We start from the raw sequence: 14,186 nt of genomic DNA, 5'->3' as shown, positions 1-14,186 counted from the left end.
CAATCAACAACCTAGTCAAGAGCTGTAGGGAAACAGTATCCTCAGTGCTAGTCATGCGTAACTTCAGAAGAGGGGAATCAAGCTAACAAACTTCTTGTCCCAAACACCGTACAATGGTACCTTCATCAATATAGTGCATTTGAAATTATGTGAAAGAAATTCACTCAGTACAACATGGCACCTTAATTAAAAATATCAGCATTGTAACTGCAATCTGGAGCAGTTTAAATGGATTAAAAACTGGTACAGAAGAGAGCTCAAAATGCACCAAACAGGGAAACATAAATAAGCATACCAGAACCTTGCTCTGTACCTCAAAACCAAGTCCTCACACACCAGGATATGATAACTGTATCAATCATTGCATAACAAAGTGACTTTGTCCATATAATTTACAAAGGACATGGAACTCAGTACTTTAATGCCCAGTAAGAGTATAGGCAATGAAGTCTCTTGTAAAGAAATTGCCCGGCAGAAATTCTACAGCCCCTGTGTACCAGCATTCAGATCAGCTTCTCTGGCCTTTTATTATGGACTTGAGAAATCCATAGCTTTAATGGCCACTATCAAGTCTCATCAGAACTGCAGATCTCATCCCCCAGGCAATCTAAAAAGCACAAACAAAAGATCCTTCAGAGTCACTGGAGTATTCCACACCTTTCTGCATCTTCCCCTAGAACTCGTGCTGCAGACTTGTCAGCCCAGCCCAAGTCAACCCAATGGGATACGCTGCTTTCCTCTTGGGAATGGCTTCTAACTGTGCCCTCCACCAGAAGCTCAAGATCAGAATTATGGTACAAAACTGGAGAGAACCTTGTTTTTCAGCTTGGATTCAGGAAAGCAAGGACAGGAGAGTTAGTATTACCCTGCTTATTGATGCCTTTTTTCATATTCTTTTCCCTCTCTTTTCTCCTTACGGGACTCTGGGAACAGAGCAAATAGTAAGACTCTGAGGACTACCATCAGCAAAACAAACCATATCCTAACTGGAACTAGCAACCCCTTTCATGTGCCCTGTTGCTGGACTCACCTGTACCGCTTATGTCTAAATAAACACCAGGGACCAGTGAACTCCATGGCTAGATCTCTACATCCAGATGGAGTACTGCTACTTGAGTTTTTGCCTAAACTGCCCCAGTGCCTGGATGCTGCATGAACAACATTAACTCCAGGTCACACAACATGATGTGCACTAGGTCTTTCTCTCCCCCACGCTCCTTAAAACATGCCATGGCTCTATGTCTTGCTATGAGGCTGACACAGTGTGTCTAGCAGCTACTCCCAGCTCAGCAAGCCATACCCCCGGGGTAACTCAGGTCAACTCTTGTCTCTTCATCCCTGAACACAGTGGACACGCTCCTCTGCATTGTAATACACCTGCCCTTGCCGCAGACGTGGCTCTTCCTGCTGGTACCAGAGCTGCTCATTGAACTCTGGGAAGAAAAAGGCAATTTCTCTGCTGGCTGATGCTGGTGAATCTGTTGGAAAACAGAGGGGAAGGTGAGTGATGGCAGTGTGACACTACAAACGTGCTACATTCCAAAGAGAAGGGCAAAAGCCACAAGAAAAGCACCAGGCTCAAGTCACACCAGGACAGGGGTGAGAGGAGTCTGCAGAAGTGAGTAAACCATTAACTGTGACTTCCAGACTGGAAAGCAAGCAAAACACCAGTGCTCACACCTTCCTGAGCTCCAACCTTTGCCCAACACTCAACAAAGAAGAATGGGTCTACCTGATCCATGAGTGGTATTCCTCGTGTCAGTGAGGCCATAAGCTCCTCGAATGGAGTCTGGGACGCTGTTTCGGGCTCGGAATACTTTGGTGGGTCCCATCAGGGATCTCCAGAGCGGAACAGCATTCTCATGGGCCAAGATGTAAGCCCACATGGGGCCACTGAGAAAAAGACCAGGGAAGAGGAGAAGTAGATAAGGTTACAAAAGGGCATGGCTTCATTCTTATAGATACAACAAGTGCAAACAAGGAAGTGCAAGTGTCTTCCAGTGCTTCTGGGAGGCGACACAGCCCTACCATGGCACTAGACCCTGAGTCTGTGGCTCAGAGCAGAGCATTTGTGTGAATGCCCTCCTCCTAGGTGATGGTGCCCACCACCCCACTAAGCCCTACTATAGTCACAGCAGGGTTATCTCCTGGCATTTCTCCACCCCTGAGCCCAGGGCCTTCCTTAGGTGAGACACGTCCCACGCCAAAGTGGCCCCTCCACCCAAAGGCGGGACAAGGGTCTTCTGTGAAGGGAGCTCCCTCCTGGCGCCCCGCAGAGACCGGCTGCGGCCATGGCAGGTACCTGGCCATGAACTCCACCAGCCGCTGGTAGAAGAACCGCCCTGCGGGAGAAAGACGGGCGGGTCAAACCGCATAGCGCCGCCGGCCCCGGACACGCTCGTCCACCCCCCAGCCCCAGCCCCAGGCCCAGCCCCAGCCCCAGGCCCAGCCCCGTGCAGCCTACCCGCGTGCTCCCGGTAAAACCGGCGGCTCTCCTCCCGCCCGCAGCGCAGCTTCTTGGCGCGCACTATGAGGAACCGGTTGCTCAGAATGGTTTCGTGTACGGCCTGCGGGCAGAGGCGCAGCGGCTGGGAGGGCGGGGGGGCACCGCCGGGACGCTCCGCTCCGCACCGCACGGCCTGGTCCGGTGACTTGGGGCGGAGCGGGAGGAAGCGAGGCTGTGCGGGACCATGCGGGGCGGGACGAAGAGGACTCGTGCGGGACGATGAGGGGAGGGACGAAGCGGGGAGGGACGAAGCGGGGAGGGACGAGAGCGGGACGAAGAGGACTGGTGCGGGATAGTGAGGGGAAAGACGAGGCGGTGCGGTGCAGGACGAAGCGGGGCGGGGCGGGGCGGGGCAGGACGATGCGGGGCGCCCAGCGCTCACCTCCAGCACCAGCGGGTGGGCCACGGCGTCCGGCTTCAGCAGAGCCAGCGTGAGCTGCAGCGGCCGCCCACAGGGCCCCGCCGCCGCCATGGCCCCCGGCGCGCCTGTGACATCAGCGGAACGTCGCGCTCGGTGACGCGGTGCCGGAGGCTGGCCCCGCACATCGCGTAGCAGCGGGGACGCGGAGGCGGGGCCATGGCGGAGGCGCCGGAGCAGGCCCGGGCCGAGGCGGCGGCCGGAGCGGAGGAGGCCGTGAAGATCATCTGCCTGGGCGACAGCGCCGTGGGCAAGTCCAAGTGCGTGTGTTCCCCTCGGGTAGGGCAGGGGCGGCTCGGCGCGGTCCCCCGGCCTAACGGCAGCGCCGTACTCTTTCCGCAGGCTGCTGGAGAGGTTCCTGCTCCACAGCTTGTATCCTTGTGCTGCCCCTTGCTGCCCGCCCGTGTTGCCGGGCCTGCGCGGCGGGGGCTGGGGAAGAGCGGCGGGCCCGGCCGGGGAGCGGTCGCCGCGGCGCGGGGGCCGCCCTCCTCTGTCTGTTCCTTAACGCGGACGCAGCTGCCCCCAGCAGCTCTCCACCTTCGCCCTGACGCTCTACAAGCACCGCGCCCGGGTGGACGGGCGGGCGGTCCTGGTGGGTAAGTGGAGAGCGCCCCGCTGGGTGTTGCGGGGGAACGGGCAGGTGCCGGCTGCAGCAGAGCGGGGATAGCGGCGGTGCTGCGGGCAGAGGCAGCGGCGCACGGACCCCAGACCACGGCAGTTTTCTGCCCGGGGCAGTGGGGTGCCAACACGTGTTTGTAGGCAGGGAAATGGGGGAATGGAGGGATCAGAGGATCACAGAATGGGGGTCTCTGAAGCTCCTGTCCAACCCCTGCTGAAACAGGGCCACCTGCAGCCAGTTGCCCAGGACCATGTCCGGGTGGCTTTTCAATGTCTCCAAGGATGGAGACTCTACAACCTTCCTGGGCACCCTGTACCTGTGCCCAGCCACCTTCACAATGGAAAGTGTTTCCTGATGTTCAGAGGAAAACAGCTGTGTTTCAGTTTGCACTGTCTGCTCATGTCACTGCATACCACTGAAAAAGCCTAACTCCATCTTCTTTACTCTCTTCCTTCAGGTATGTATACTCATTGATGAGATCCCCCCTGAGCCTTCTCTTCACCAGGGTAAAGAATTCCAACCCTCTCAGCCTCTTCTCATAAGAGGTGCTCCAGTCCCTTCATCATCTTCATGTCCATTTCTCTCCTGTACTCAGGAGCTCAGAACTGAACACAGTCCTGCAGGTGTGGCCTCTCCAGTGCAGAGTAGAGGTGAAGGAATGTTTTGCCTAATGCAGTTAAGGATGCCAATAGCTTGGTTTGCGGCAAGGGGACAGCAGGGGGAAGGAAGAGCAGAGAGGGGGCTTGCTCTGGCTTGCAGGCTGGGTGTTAATCACTTTAGCTGCAGTATGAAGCTGTCTTCAGACTCTTCTACTCTGTCAATGTAGTAAATAAGTGAGAAGAAATATTCCATATGCTTATAACAACAGAGCCTGCAGTGGGATTTAGCTGCCTGTCGACATCAATTCTAAAACCCTATGCCATGCATTACTCCAGTGGATCTGCTATTTTAGTTGCTGAGGTTTTAATATATTTTAACACAATCTTCCTATCACTGGTTATCCTTTTCTTGGCTATTCTCACTTGGTTCATTACTTCTGGTGTGTGTACCAATTGCTGTACTTGAAGTTTATAGAATTTAAATTTTTTTGCTGGATATGTCCAGCCTGTCTGATCTTATCATAAAATCCCACCTGTTTTATCTCAAGCTTTGTTAGTTCTTTTTTGGTAGAATACAAGCAGCATGGCTTTATCAGGCATCTCTGTTATCAGCCACACTCAACTCTCCCATAACATCAGGTTTATCACAAGTGTGAACTTTGTTTTTTATGCCAACGAAGCGTTGCTTTAACCTGTGAGACTTAGCCTCATAGCACGGTGCTGTTCACTGTGTGTTACGGATGGAAGCTCAAGAAAAGCATGATCTTATTCTGTGGTTTGAGTGGATATTCTGTAGTGCTGCATCTGTCACTACAATGTGTTTCCAGAGTATTACAGCTTTTGGAAGGGACTGTGGGAGGACATCTTGCACATCTCCACACAGGAGAAACTCTTTACTTATTGATGCTTTTCATTGATATGTTTCTATCATAGGGTCACCCCATAAGGTCATATATATATATTTATATATAGATAGATATTTATAAAACACATATTCAAAGACTTCCAGTAACAAAGCCTCCTTAGGCCATCTATTCCAACCTATTAGGGTTCTTACTGCTAGAAAATCTTTCTTGATACTTAATGCAAATCTTCCTTGTTCAGGATGAACCAGTTATTTCCTGTGTTTCCCGGACACTGAACAATTTTTTCCCCCTTCCTGTTTGTACCAGCTTTCTACATGTTTGAGCACTGCACCTTTCCCCTTTGCTGGTGAATGAAAAACTGGACACAGGCTATCAACGTGCAACTGCAGCCCAGAAAGCAAATTGACTTGGGCTGCGTGAGAAGAGCATGACCAGCAGGTTGAAGGAGGCAATTCTGCTCTGCTCTGCTCGAGACCCCACCAGGAGTCCTGCATCCATCTCTGGGATCCCCAGTACAAGATAAACATGGATCTATTAGAACAGGTTCACAAAAACTATCACAGGGACGGAGCACCTCTACTATGGAGAGAGGCTGAGAGATTGGGGTTGTTCAGCCTGGAGAAGAGAAGGCTCCAGGGAGGCCTTCTTGTGGCCTTTCAGTATATAAAGGGGGTTTATAAGAAAGATGAAGAAAGACTTTTTATCAGGGCTTGTATTGACAGAACAAGGCACAGCAGTTTTAAACTGAAAGAAGGTAGGTGTAAATTGGACATGAGGAAGAAATGTTTCATGCTGAGGGTGGTTACACTGGGGAACCACTGGCACAGGTTGCCCAGAGAAGCTGTGGCTGCCCCATTGCTGGCAGTGTTCAAGACCAGTTTGGACAGGGCTTGGAGCAAGCTGCTCTAGTGGAAGATGTCCCTGCCTGTGACAGGGGGTTGGAACTGGAGAAGCTTTAAGGTCCCTTCCAACCCAAACCAATCTGGGATTCTGTGATTCTATGATCTTGTCTCCCTCCTTCTTCTGAGCTTGGTGTATGCAGAGCTGGTTCTCTTTCATTTCCTCACTTTCCTCTGCAGCATTTTTGAGTCCTCCTTAAATACATTATCACCAGCATTGCTGACTGGGAGGGATTTGGCCAGAGGGGGTCTGTCTGTCTTGGAGCTGACTGAAAGTGGCTCAGCCTGTCATGGAGTGAGCTTCCAGTGTCTTCTCACAGAAGCCATCCCTGCAGCCCCTGCCCCTTACACAGACCTTGCCATTTACACCTAATAAAAGGTTTCAGAGAAAAGCCATGAGGAGCAGTTGAAAGATGGTAAAAAGGGGCCTAATGGTGAGGGACTCTGGCTTCTCAGGGGGAAGGTAAAATATTAGAGAACAGGAACTTTGTACAAAAGGAGGTTTCAGCACAACAAGAAATATTTAACAGACTCTATTTGATGTTAGGTAAACTCATATAAAAGATGAGGTGGGGAGCTTTTTTAACCGTTAAGTGAAATACAGTTAGGACAACTTGCAAAAGTCAGGGACTTATTTTTAACATGGATTTAGTACTTTATGAAGTAACTTGGTCTAGTTTAAGTAATTCGTGTGGCTAATGTTTTGCAAGTGTTCACAGTGTCTTCTGCACCTTTTATGAACATAAGGCTGATCATCCAAGCTACTTTGCAGAGAAGACCTCTCATGAAGTGGGATTTGTAAAGGCATATAATGTGATCTGAAGACTCAAACCGTGCAGAATTACCACTTCCCTTGCTAGTTTAAGTTTTACTCTGTTGAGCTGTGCTTAGAGGCCATCGCCAAATTCCGCATGATAGAGTTAGGATTGCATTAAAATGTGCTGTATTCATATTTATGAATCTTACTTTTCCCAAGGATTTTAAGGTTGATAAATCCCTGTGTTCTGGAGTGACATGGGGTATGACAGACAAATCTGGAGGATTTGGTAATAAAAGCAGCAGTGTTTTTCAGTAAGGCATGGCAAGTTCTCTCGGGACAGCTGCCGCATTGCCTGGGAACTTAATTTAGGGACATTCAGTAGGTCATGATCACTGGCACCTCTTTTGTCCTTCTAAGTGAGGATTCTGAAATGGTACATTAAAAGGATTGGGGTGGGGAGGAGCCCTACCTGAGACAGACAGAAAAGGGCATTAGAATGTTGCTGACTGTTCAGGTATGCTTTATGATACGCAGTCTACGAGGTACTTAATGAATTGGGACCTGCCTGTCTCCTCCCTTGGGACCCTGAACTGGGCCCTATGCCCTTAGTAATTTTAGAATGAGTTTTGCCCCTGGGAAAAGCAGAGTTGGACTGTCCGTGAAAGCAGAGAGAATATTGCCTAGGGCAGGCACCTGGCTGTATACCAAGGTGTCAGAAATCAGGCCAATTACAAGAGGTTCAGGTTTTGTTTCCTGTTGTCATCTCTAGTGACAAAGCACTATGCATTGTTACCACTCTGCACTTTGGACTAGCTTTGTCTTTCTGTTTTTTGCAAGTGATATCTACTGATGACTTCTCTTTTGCTGATATGCTTATAGCCATGTTCAGTGCCAGCACAATGCATAGTTAAGCATAGCTAAGAAAAGGTTATAGTTCTGCATAATCTCTTAGCCTTGGAACGTTTCAGATTAGTGAGGTGAAACCACCATCTGTGACCCAGAGTAGATGGGACTGGGCTTTATCTCCTGGGTTGAAGTTCTAAGGAAAACAACTTGAAAAGATGTGTCATTCTAAGTTTGTTTTTTTGTGTCTTACAGACTTCTGGGACACAGCTGGACAGGAGAGGTTCCAGAGCATGCATGCATCCTATTACCATAACGCTCATGCTTGTATCCTGGTAAGGGCAGTGTCTCAGCTGTGATTTGATGGAATTCTGACTAATGCAGTCCCAGCTGACACGTGGCCTATGTGTTACTTGTGACAATGCTGCTTTAGATTTATCTCTTCCAGTGGTTTAAAAAACTTTCCTATATTGTTCTTTCTTCTCTCACCAGATAAAAGCAGTGTACTTGGGTATGTTTAGCTCTATTCTGTCTTTCCTCATAGCACTCTTACTGTATTCCCTGGCTTTGCTGTCTTCTAAATTTCCTTACTTTTGTAAGCATTCCTTTCTTGTTCTGCTCTTTGACTATTGGATTATGTAGTACGAAACTGTTCTGACATGTTCCGCAGGGGTGCTACATAAGACATTCTTCTCTGGTCTTCTGCCCTTTCTGTTTTCCTGTAATTTGCTCTTCCCATTTATTAGCTCAAATAAGTCTTTTTTCCTGACTTCTAACCCTCTGAGGTCTCTTGCTTTGTACTGCTGCTCAACCTTTCCATTCTTTCTTATCACTTGTGAGCATTAGTCAACTTCATTGGTATTTTAATTGTTAAACTGGAGAAGTCTTACGTCTGACCCTACTTAGCAGAGCAGATCTTTCCTATGCTTGTTCACTTGTCATGGGTGATGCAGTGTTTGTCATAGTACAAAATAAATAAGACTGTAAAGGAAAATGAGGGGCTGTTCCCTGCCTCATGCAAAGAAGTGGGCTGGCTGCATGTTTCAGGGCTTTCTGGATACTCTCCCTTGTCTTTCACACTTTCTAACAAACACCAGTTTCCTTTATTGATGTCCTCCTCGGAGAATTCTGGATTCTGTATTTGGTGGTCGATCAGGAGCTCTCCTGCTATGGCCCATCATAGCTGGTTCTTTCTTGGAAGGTGTTTGATGTGCAGCGGAAAGTCACGTACAAGAACTTGAACAGCTGGTACCAGGAGCTGAGGGAATTCCGTTCGGAGATTCCGTGCATTGTGGTGGCCAACAAAATTGATGGTGAGTAGATCTTCTTTCAGCCTCTCAGGATTGTGATGTGATTCTCTTCAGAGAATCAGGCTGACAGTGACGTTCATCTGTTAGGTCCAGATGAGTTCTTGAGTATTAGTCCCTCAGGCTATATTTTACCAGTGAATAACTGGGCCCTCTGCTGACCTTGATGCTGTCTTACAGGCACTTGAAAATACAGTTTGATCCATTTAAAGTTTATTCAAATTATGTCCTTCCAATTCTGTCCTTACCCCACTGCCCATTGCATCCAGCAAGAAACCAAAAGCTGGTTGGAGCAGTACCTAATAAAAAATTGCAGGATGCCTTGCTGGAAGAGGAGCATAACCTGTTATGTGGCTTCCCTTGGCACAGTCAGTAACGGCCCTTGTATTGCTAATTCAGGCTGCAGGTTTCTGTGGAACTCTGTGCTGAAGTGTCTATAATATACCTGATGGCAAAATTGTTTGCCTTCCTGTGCCAATGACTGAATGCCTCCCTCTCCTTAGGAATGCCAGCTAGGCATTCCACATGTTAGTGCTGTCACTTGGGTTGTAACTTGTCTCCTCCATCCTGTGAGAGTGCATAACGCCATCAGCTTTCTCCCCAGCATCGACAAGAGAACACATACCCTTAGGACCAGAGTCTCCTGCTGTTCTCTGTCAAGTACAGTGTCAGACGTGGGCTTCCTTGCTGACATTCATGGTAGAAATCATCATAGCTATGAATACTTGTGTCCACCTGAATAAGGTGTCCGGGCTTCCACTGCAGTCTACAGCAGTTCATTTGGTTCAGCAGTGTGGCTTAGGGCATAACTGAGCTTACTTAATGAAAGCCTTTCCTATAGTATGTGTCAAGCCAGCCTTGAATCCACTGGTTGCATGGACCATAGAGGAAGTCCGAGGCAAATGGATTTGGTGTTGACAGGCATATTGTAGGCAGAACCTCTGTGTAGATGAATCCTGATCATGGTGTTCTATGTGTGAGTGCACACTATTCCAGGGGAGTCCTTTGCCCTGCCTTCCTTTGCTGTATTCCACCTGGACTAGGAAATGATCAGCTCACAGCTCTTATCACAGGCCCAGTATGCAGAGCAGTTGATCCAGCTTCCTGCAGAGAGGCCAGGAGTGGCTGCCAAGGCAGTGCTCACGGGCAGCACTTGGAGTCTGAACTAGTTCGGCTGCTGCTGTGTGAGACAAGGCAGATCATCCCCCTGTGCGCATACAGGCTGCCTATCAATCACAACTGAGTTGCTCCTGCTCTGCCAGCATGGCATCTAAATATGCAGTAGAGTTGTTCCAAACCTGAAATAAAGCCTCTGGCCTACTGAGGTTGGGACAGCTGGACCTAACTGCCTGTTAAGTAAAAATACGTAACAGTTGGGTCATTTATGTACTGTGAGCATGCCCTGGACACACAGGAGTACGGGTACATGCCATAAAGGCAGGGAGGAGTTCTGGTTAATAGGCCAGACTGAAGGGAGAGGCATTACTTGTAATGGTGATGGTATCCAGGTCATATGGACACAGCCAAAATCACAGGGATGTGCATAGGAAACAGTTGCTGCAGGGCAAGTGAATGGGTATTTTCTAAGCTGTTGTTCATTTATAGCACATCAGAATCCATCTATAATTTAGTCAAACACCGTGGATAATCAACAAGAACTCTTTCTTTTAGTGTCTCTCGTCAATAGTTTGCTGATGCTGTTGCTTTTAAAGCCCTGTGGCTGTTGGGGAGGACTCTCCTAGCCTTGTACTACAGTGAGGGGGCCTTGACTGCTGATCTGTTCCACCACTCCTGCACATGTTGACATTCTGCCTGCAGTGATATCTTACTGACCATTTCTCGTCTTGTCCCCAGCGGATATGAAGGTGACCCAGAAAAGCTTCAACTTTCCCCGGAAGTTCAGTTTGCCCTTTTACTTTGTGTCTGCTGCAGATGGCACCAATGTAGTGAAGGTAGGACAACAGATATTTGACTCAGCATACATGAGACCTGTATGTAGGCAGAGAGCAGAAGATGGGCTGGTGCATACATGTTTGCCAACTTGTGAGGTCTGGTAGCTATAGGTACTTGCAGAGTTTTGTTTTTATTTTTCTTGAGGTGTGGGAACAGTTTCTGTATGTTTCAGAAACCCAGTGCCCCTTCACTTTGAGTGACAAGTATTCTCCTCCTCATCAGCTCTTCAACGATGCCATCAAACTGGCAGTTGCTTACAAACAGAATTCAGGAGATTTCATGGATGAGGTCATGCGAGAACTGGAGGTAAGAAAGGCTCTACTTACTGCCCTCCTCCTAAGAGCAGCTCTAGGCCAAAACCTTGTAGGCATGGGAAGATTTGCCTTATAGTAGTGACACTATGGGGTTTGTGTGCTGCTCGTGTCTAGGTTGGAAGGGGTGAGGTGGTGATCCTCTGAAGAGCCTGCACTGCCCTAGACCAAAGTTGAAAGAATCACAGCACAGTATAGCTATTGCTCTCATGCTTCTCAGCAGTTCCTTGTCCTGCTCCTTTCCAGAGCTTTGACCTGCAGAAAAGTGACAATTCGTTGGATCAAGAGGAGAGCTGCCCTGAAGAGAATCCGCCATCTGCCTAAGCCCTGGACTCGAGTCTGAGTTTCCCTTTGTTCTAGGTTTCTGGGGCTAATTAAAGCTGGCCTTCACAAAGGGAAGTAATTTTTCTCTTGCCCTGAGAGCTCATCTGGGGTTCTCCCACTCTTCTGGGAGTGGCCTGAGCTGCTGCATATCATGGTCAAGGAGAGGGTGAGAATATCCACAAGGCTGCTGGTTACTGCTTGCTTCTTCAAGGCAAAGCTTGCCTGGAGAGTTCAGCCACTCTGGGACCTACAGGGAAGGGACCTGTCTGGAAGCTTTAATGGTACCTATTGGAGAAAGCAAACACTAAAAACTATTTGTACTTTTATATATATATATAAAACTCTGAGCCTACATCCTTCCTGCGCTTCTGTACTAAAGCAGTAGTCCAGTTACTATACAATATTAAGTCCCAACTGCCAGCCCTCCCCATTGCTTTTCCCAAGCAGCACTGCCTCTTCCCATGTGTGTGAGCTCTGGTGTTATTTCTTTGGGTTTCCTTCCCCATTCTGTTATGGAGCAGCCAGATCCAGTAGACTTCCAGCACAGCTTCTCCTTTCAGGTCTGCTAGAGCTGAATCAGGTGGAATGACACCCAGGATGCTTGTCCTATCCCAGCCTGATGGATGTGGCTGCTGCTGCTCCCATGTGTATGTTCAGGAAACTTGTGCTGCATAAGTCTAATTTCAAGTTCACCAGTGCATTGTACACACCTAGAGGGATCCCACCAGTAGCTGGCCTAAGACATGTTTCCAACTGCTGTCCCCGTAATCTCTGTGCCCTTCTGCTGTACCGTCACCCTCCTCTGAGCCGGCCCATTTGGGTGACACCTCACAGATAACTGAAGGAAGAGCTGGGAGCATTTTAGGAAGAGGCATCTGACAGGGACAGCAGCACCCAGGCAGTGTGATGGAAGTCCAAAGTGACCTTGCTATCAGCACCTCAAACGTCAAATCTGTTCACAAATGCAGCAAATCTCAGAGGAAGATGGGAAAAAGAACCAGGGGTAGATCGCTTGTCTGGGACAAGAAAAGGGTGGAGAAAGAGGAGTCAAGGAGGATGGGGGGATGTATAAGCATGGAAAATGGACAGAAACAGAGATAAAGGAGCCATTTACAGATAAGCAACTGCTGATTGTTTTGCTTGTTTGACTGAGCCTTGTACCTAATCACAGTCTGTCCAGCCTTCTTTTTGAGAGTGACTCCAGATGGTGTTCTGTGTAGCCCCAGTCTGTACCTGGCTGCAGCAATGGCAGAAGGAACATAGGCCATAGGGACCCAGCAGCTGGAATCACCAGCCAGCTGCTGGTGGGAGTGCTCTGGGGGGGTGTGCAGTTCACTAGTGAACTTGAAGGTGCTCACGAGCAAGAGGAGACATAGATCTGGAAAGACCCAAGGTCTGTGCCAGCTGCTGGGTAAGTAGCTTGACATCCAGCCGCAGACATTAACTGAATTCCCATGCTCATATTTAAGGAATCTATGAACATGCTGTGCTTGTGAATCTAGGGAGTGATTTGTGTGTATGTTCCAGTCCTGATCAGCTGGAGAGGAAGATGAGTACTGGGCTTTTTGTGTTAAGTGGGTTCTGGGAAAGGTCCTGCTCTATGCTATTTTGGTTTGCCATTCATGCTTTTAAAGTATGTGTGCATGTTCTTGAATGTGATCTGGCTCTTTAGAAGCCCAACTAAGCAACTCACATCATTGGGTTGAGACAGGAGAAACCTCCTGAGAATGAGAGTGCTCCCAATTCAGCTCCAGCTCTTCTGCAAGGAGGAATTCCCTGGGAACACAAACACAGCATGCACAAAAACTGTGTGCACACCCTGTATTCACACACAGGGTGTGTAGAGACACACATGGGGTACAAAGAGAAGGTGCAGTGCACAACCAGAGTGTGCACACCCAGACTCTGAAACACCTGTCTTGAACACAAGGGCAGTGCAGAATGTTCACATACACAAAGAATGCCTGTGTGTGCAAAACTGGCTCACCCCCCCCCCCATACACAGGCAGTGCATGCACACCCTACAAGACACATAACATGCAGAATGCACTCACCCTTACATCCATGCATCTGCCCACGTGCATGCTCACAGCGTACCCAAGTGCTGAATGCCACATAGAATGCCCCTCCTATAGATGCAAATGCAAACTCGCACGTGCATGAATGCATACATACATGTTTATGCACAAGTACAGGCATAAGCACATGCCCACGCTTCATACATGCAGAGATACAGAGCAAAGTGCCTGTGCTTTGTGCAGCATCTTGGTACCTGCTGTACTCTTCTTTTGGATAAACTGTGCAGATAGAGGCTTTCAGGATATTCTGCCTCCGTTCCCTTCTCTGCCTGGTTTTGAGCTTTTTCTGGTTTTCAAAAGCAGACACTGCAGTGGGGTACAGCCTTCCCGGGTGTTGAACCTACCCCTTTTCCCCTTGTTCTCCGTATCACTCCCTTCCCTCAGAGAGCTGCTGCTCCTCTTTGCACTGTCCCTTCTCTGTTCACAAGTCATAGATCTGCAGGACATGAGCTCCTATATTCAGGCACAAGCTGCAGTCTTTGAGGCTGAAGGCGAAACTCCGCCGTTGCTGTACGCAAACACGCTTGGCTTGAAGAGCGCCCAGGCTCCCACAGAGCGCAGCCTGCTCCCGGCAGCGCCGCACTCTCTGCCTGGCCCGTCGGATCCTGCTCCCTCCGCGCACCACAACAGCAGCTTCCTTGGCTCTTCCCGAAGGCAGGAAGCCCGGAGCAGTGGCCTGGGCCGGCAGCTGCTGCCAGCCACG

The 14,186-nt window shown here is 49.1% G+C and overlaps 2 protein-coding genes and 1 long non-coding RNA gene across 5 annotated transcripts; 2 read left to right on the top strand and 1 right to left on the bottom strand.

The window, feature by feature from the left end:
• Positions 1-182: 182 nt before the first annotated feature.
• Positions 183-3,006, bottom strand: NME6 (NME/NM23 nucleoside diphosphate kinase 6). Its single transcript, XM_061362572.1, has 5 exons — positions 2,889-3,006; positions 2,465-2,567; positions 2,303-2,342; positions 1,733-1,893; positions 183-1,478 (listed from the first exon to the last, which is right to left on the bottom strand). Exons 1-5 carry the CDS (start codon positions 2,976-2,978, stop codon positions 1,333-1,335), a joined length of 540 nt encoding a protein of 179 aa, XP_061218556.1. The 5' UTR covers positions 2,979-3,006; the 3' UTR covers positions 183-1,332.
• Positions 3,007-3,032: 26 nt separating this feature from the next.
• Positions 3,033-11,529, top strand: LOC133217259 (rab-like protein 2A). Of its 3 annotated transcripts, none has more exons than XM_061362569.1 (8): positions 3,033-3,184; positions 3,267-3,296; positions 3,441-3,520; positions 7,766-7,845; positions 8,712-8,823; positions 10,672-10,769; positions 10,993-11,076; positions 11,328-11,529. In XM_061362569.1, exons 1-8 carry the CDS (start codon positions 3,084-3,086, stop codon positions 11,403-11,405), a joined length of 663 nt encoding a protein of 220 aa, XP_061218553.1. In that variant the 5' UTR covers positions 3,033-3,083; the 3' UTR covers positions 11,406-11,529. The 3 variants fall into 3 exon arrangements, with proteins under 3 accessions (XP_061218553.1, XP_061218554.1, XP_061218555.1); XM_061362571.1 differs by lacking the exon at positions 3,033-3,184 and adding an exon at positions 4,001-4,049 and having other exon boundaries at positions 3,261-3,296; XM_061362570.1 differs by lacking the exon at positions 10,993-11,076.
• A 3-nt stretch (positions 11,530-11,532) lies between these two features.
• On the top strand, positions 11,533-13,093 carry LOC133217261 (uncharacterized). The gene is made up of 2 exons (XR_009726846.1): positions 11,533-11,686; positions 11,966-13,093. It is a non-coding gene; the product is annotated as an uncharacterized LOC133217261 (long non-coding RNA).
• Positions 13,094-14,186: the final 1,093 nt, after the last annotated feature.

This window comes from Neopsephotus bourkii, unplaced genomic scaffold (assembly GCF_033783945.1).
Source record: "Neopsephotus bourkii isolate Nb327-2 ecotype Australia unplaced genomic scaffold, CSIRO-AGI_Nbou_v1 NB_1128, whole genome shotgun sequence".
Lineage (NCBI taxonomy): Eukaryota > Metazoa > Chordata > Aves > Psittaciformes > Psittacidae > Neopsephotus > Neopsephotus bourkii.
Note: the sequence above shows the minus strand (reverse complement) of the source record. Positions and strands in the feature narration are given on the sequence as shown.

Coding starts and splice junctions, on each gene's coding strand:
- LOC133217259 (XM_061362569.1), top strand. CDS start 3,084: ATGGCGGAGGCGCCGGAGCAGGCCCGGGCCGAGGCGGCGGCCGGAGCG. Junction 10,770..10,992: donor ATGGCACCAATGTAGTGAAG/GTAGGACAACAG, acceptor CCTCCTCATCAG/CTCTTCAACGATGCCATCAA. Junction 11,077..11,327: donor AGGTCATGCGAGAACTGGAG/GTAAGAAAGGCT, acceptor GCTCCTTTCCAG/AGCTTTGACCTGCAGAAAAG.
- NME6 (XM_061362572.1), bottom strand. CDS start 2,978: ATGGCGGCGGCGGGGCCCTGTGGGCGGCCGCTGCAGCTCACGCTGGCT. Junction 2,568..2,888: donor CCCACCCGCTGGTGCTGGAG/GTGAGCGCTGGG, acceptor CTCTGCCCGCAG/GCCGTACACGAAACCATTCT. Junction 2,343..2,464: donor GTTTTACCGGGAGCACGCGG/GTAGGCTGCACG, acceptor TTTCTCCCGCAG/GGCGGTTCTTCTACCAGCGG.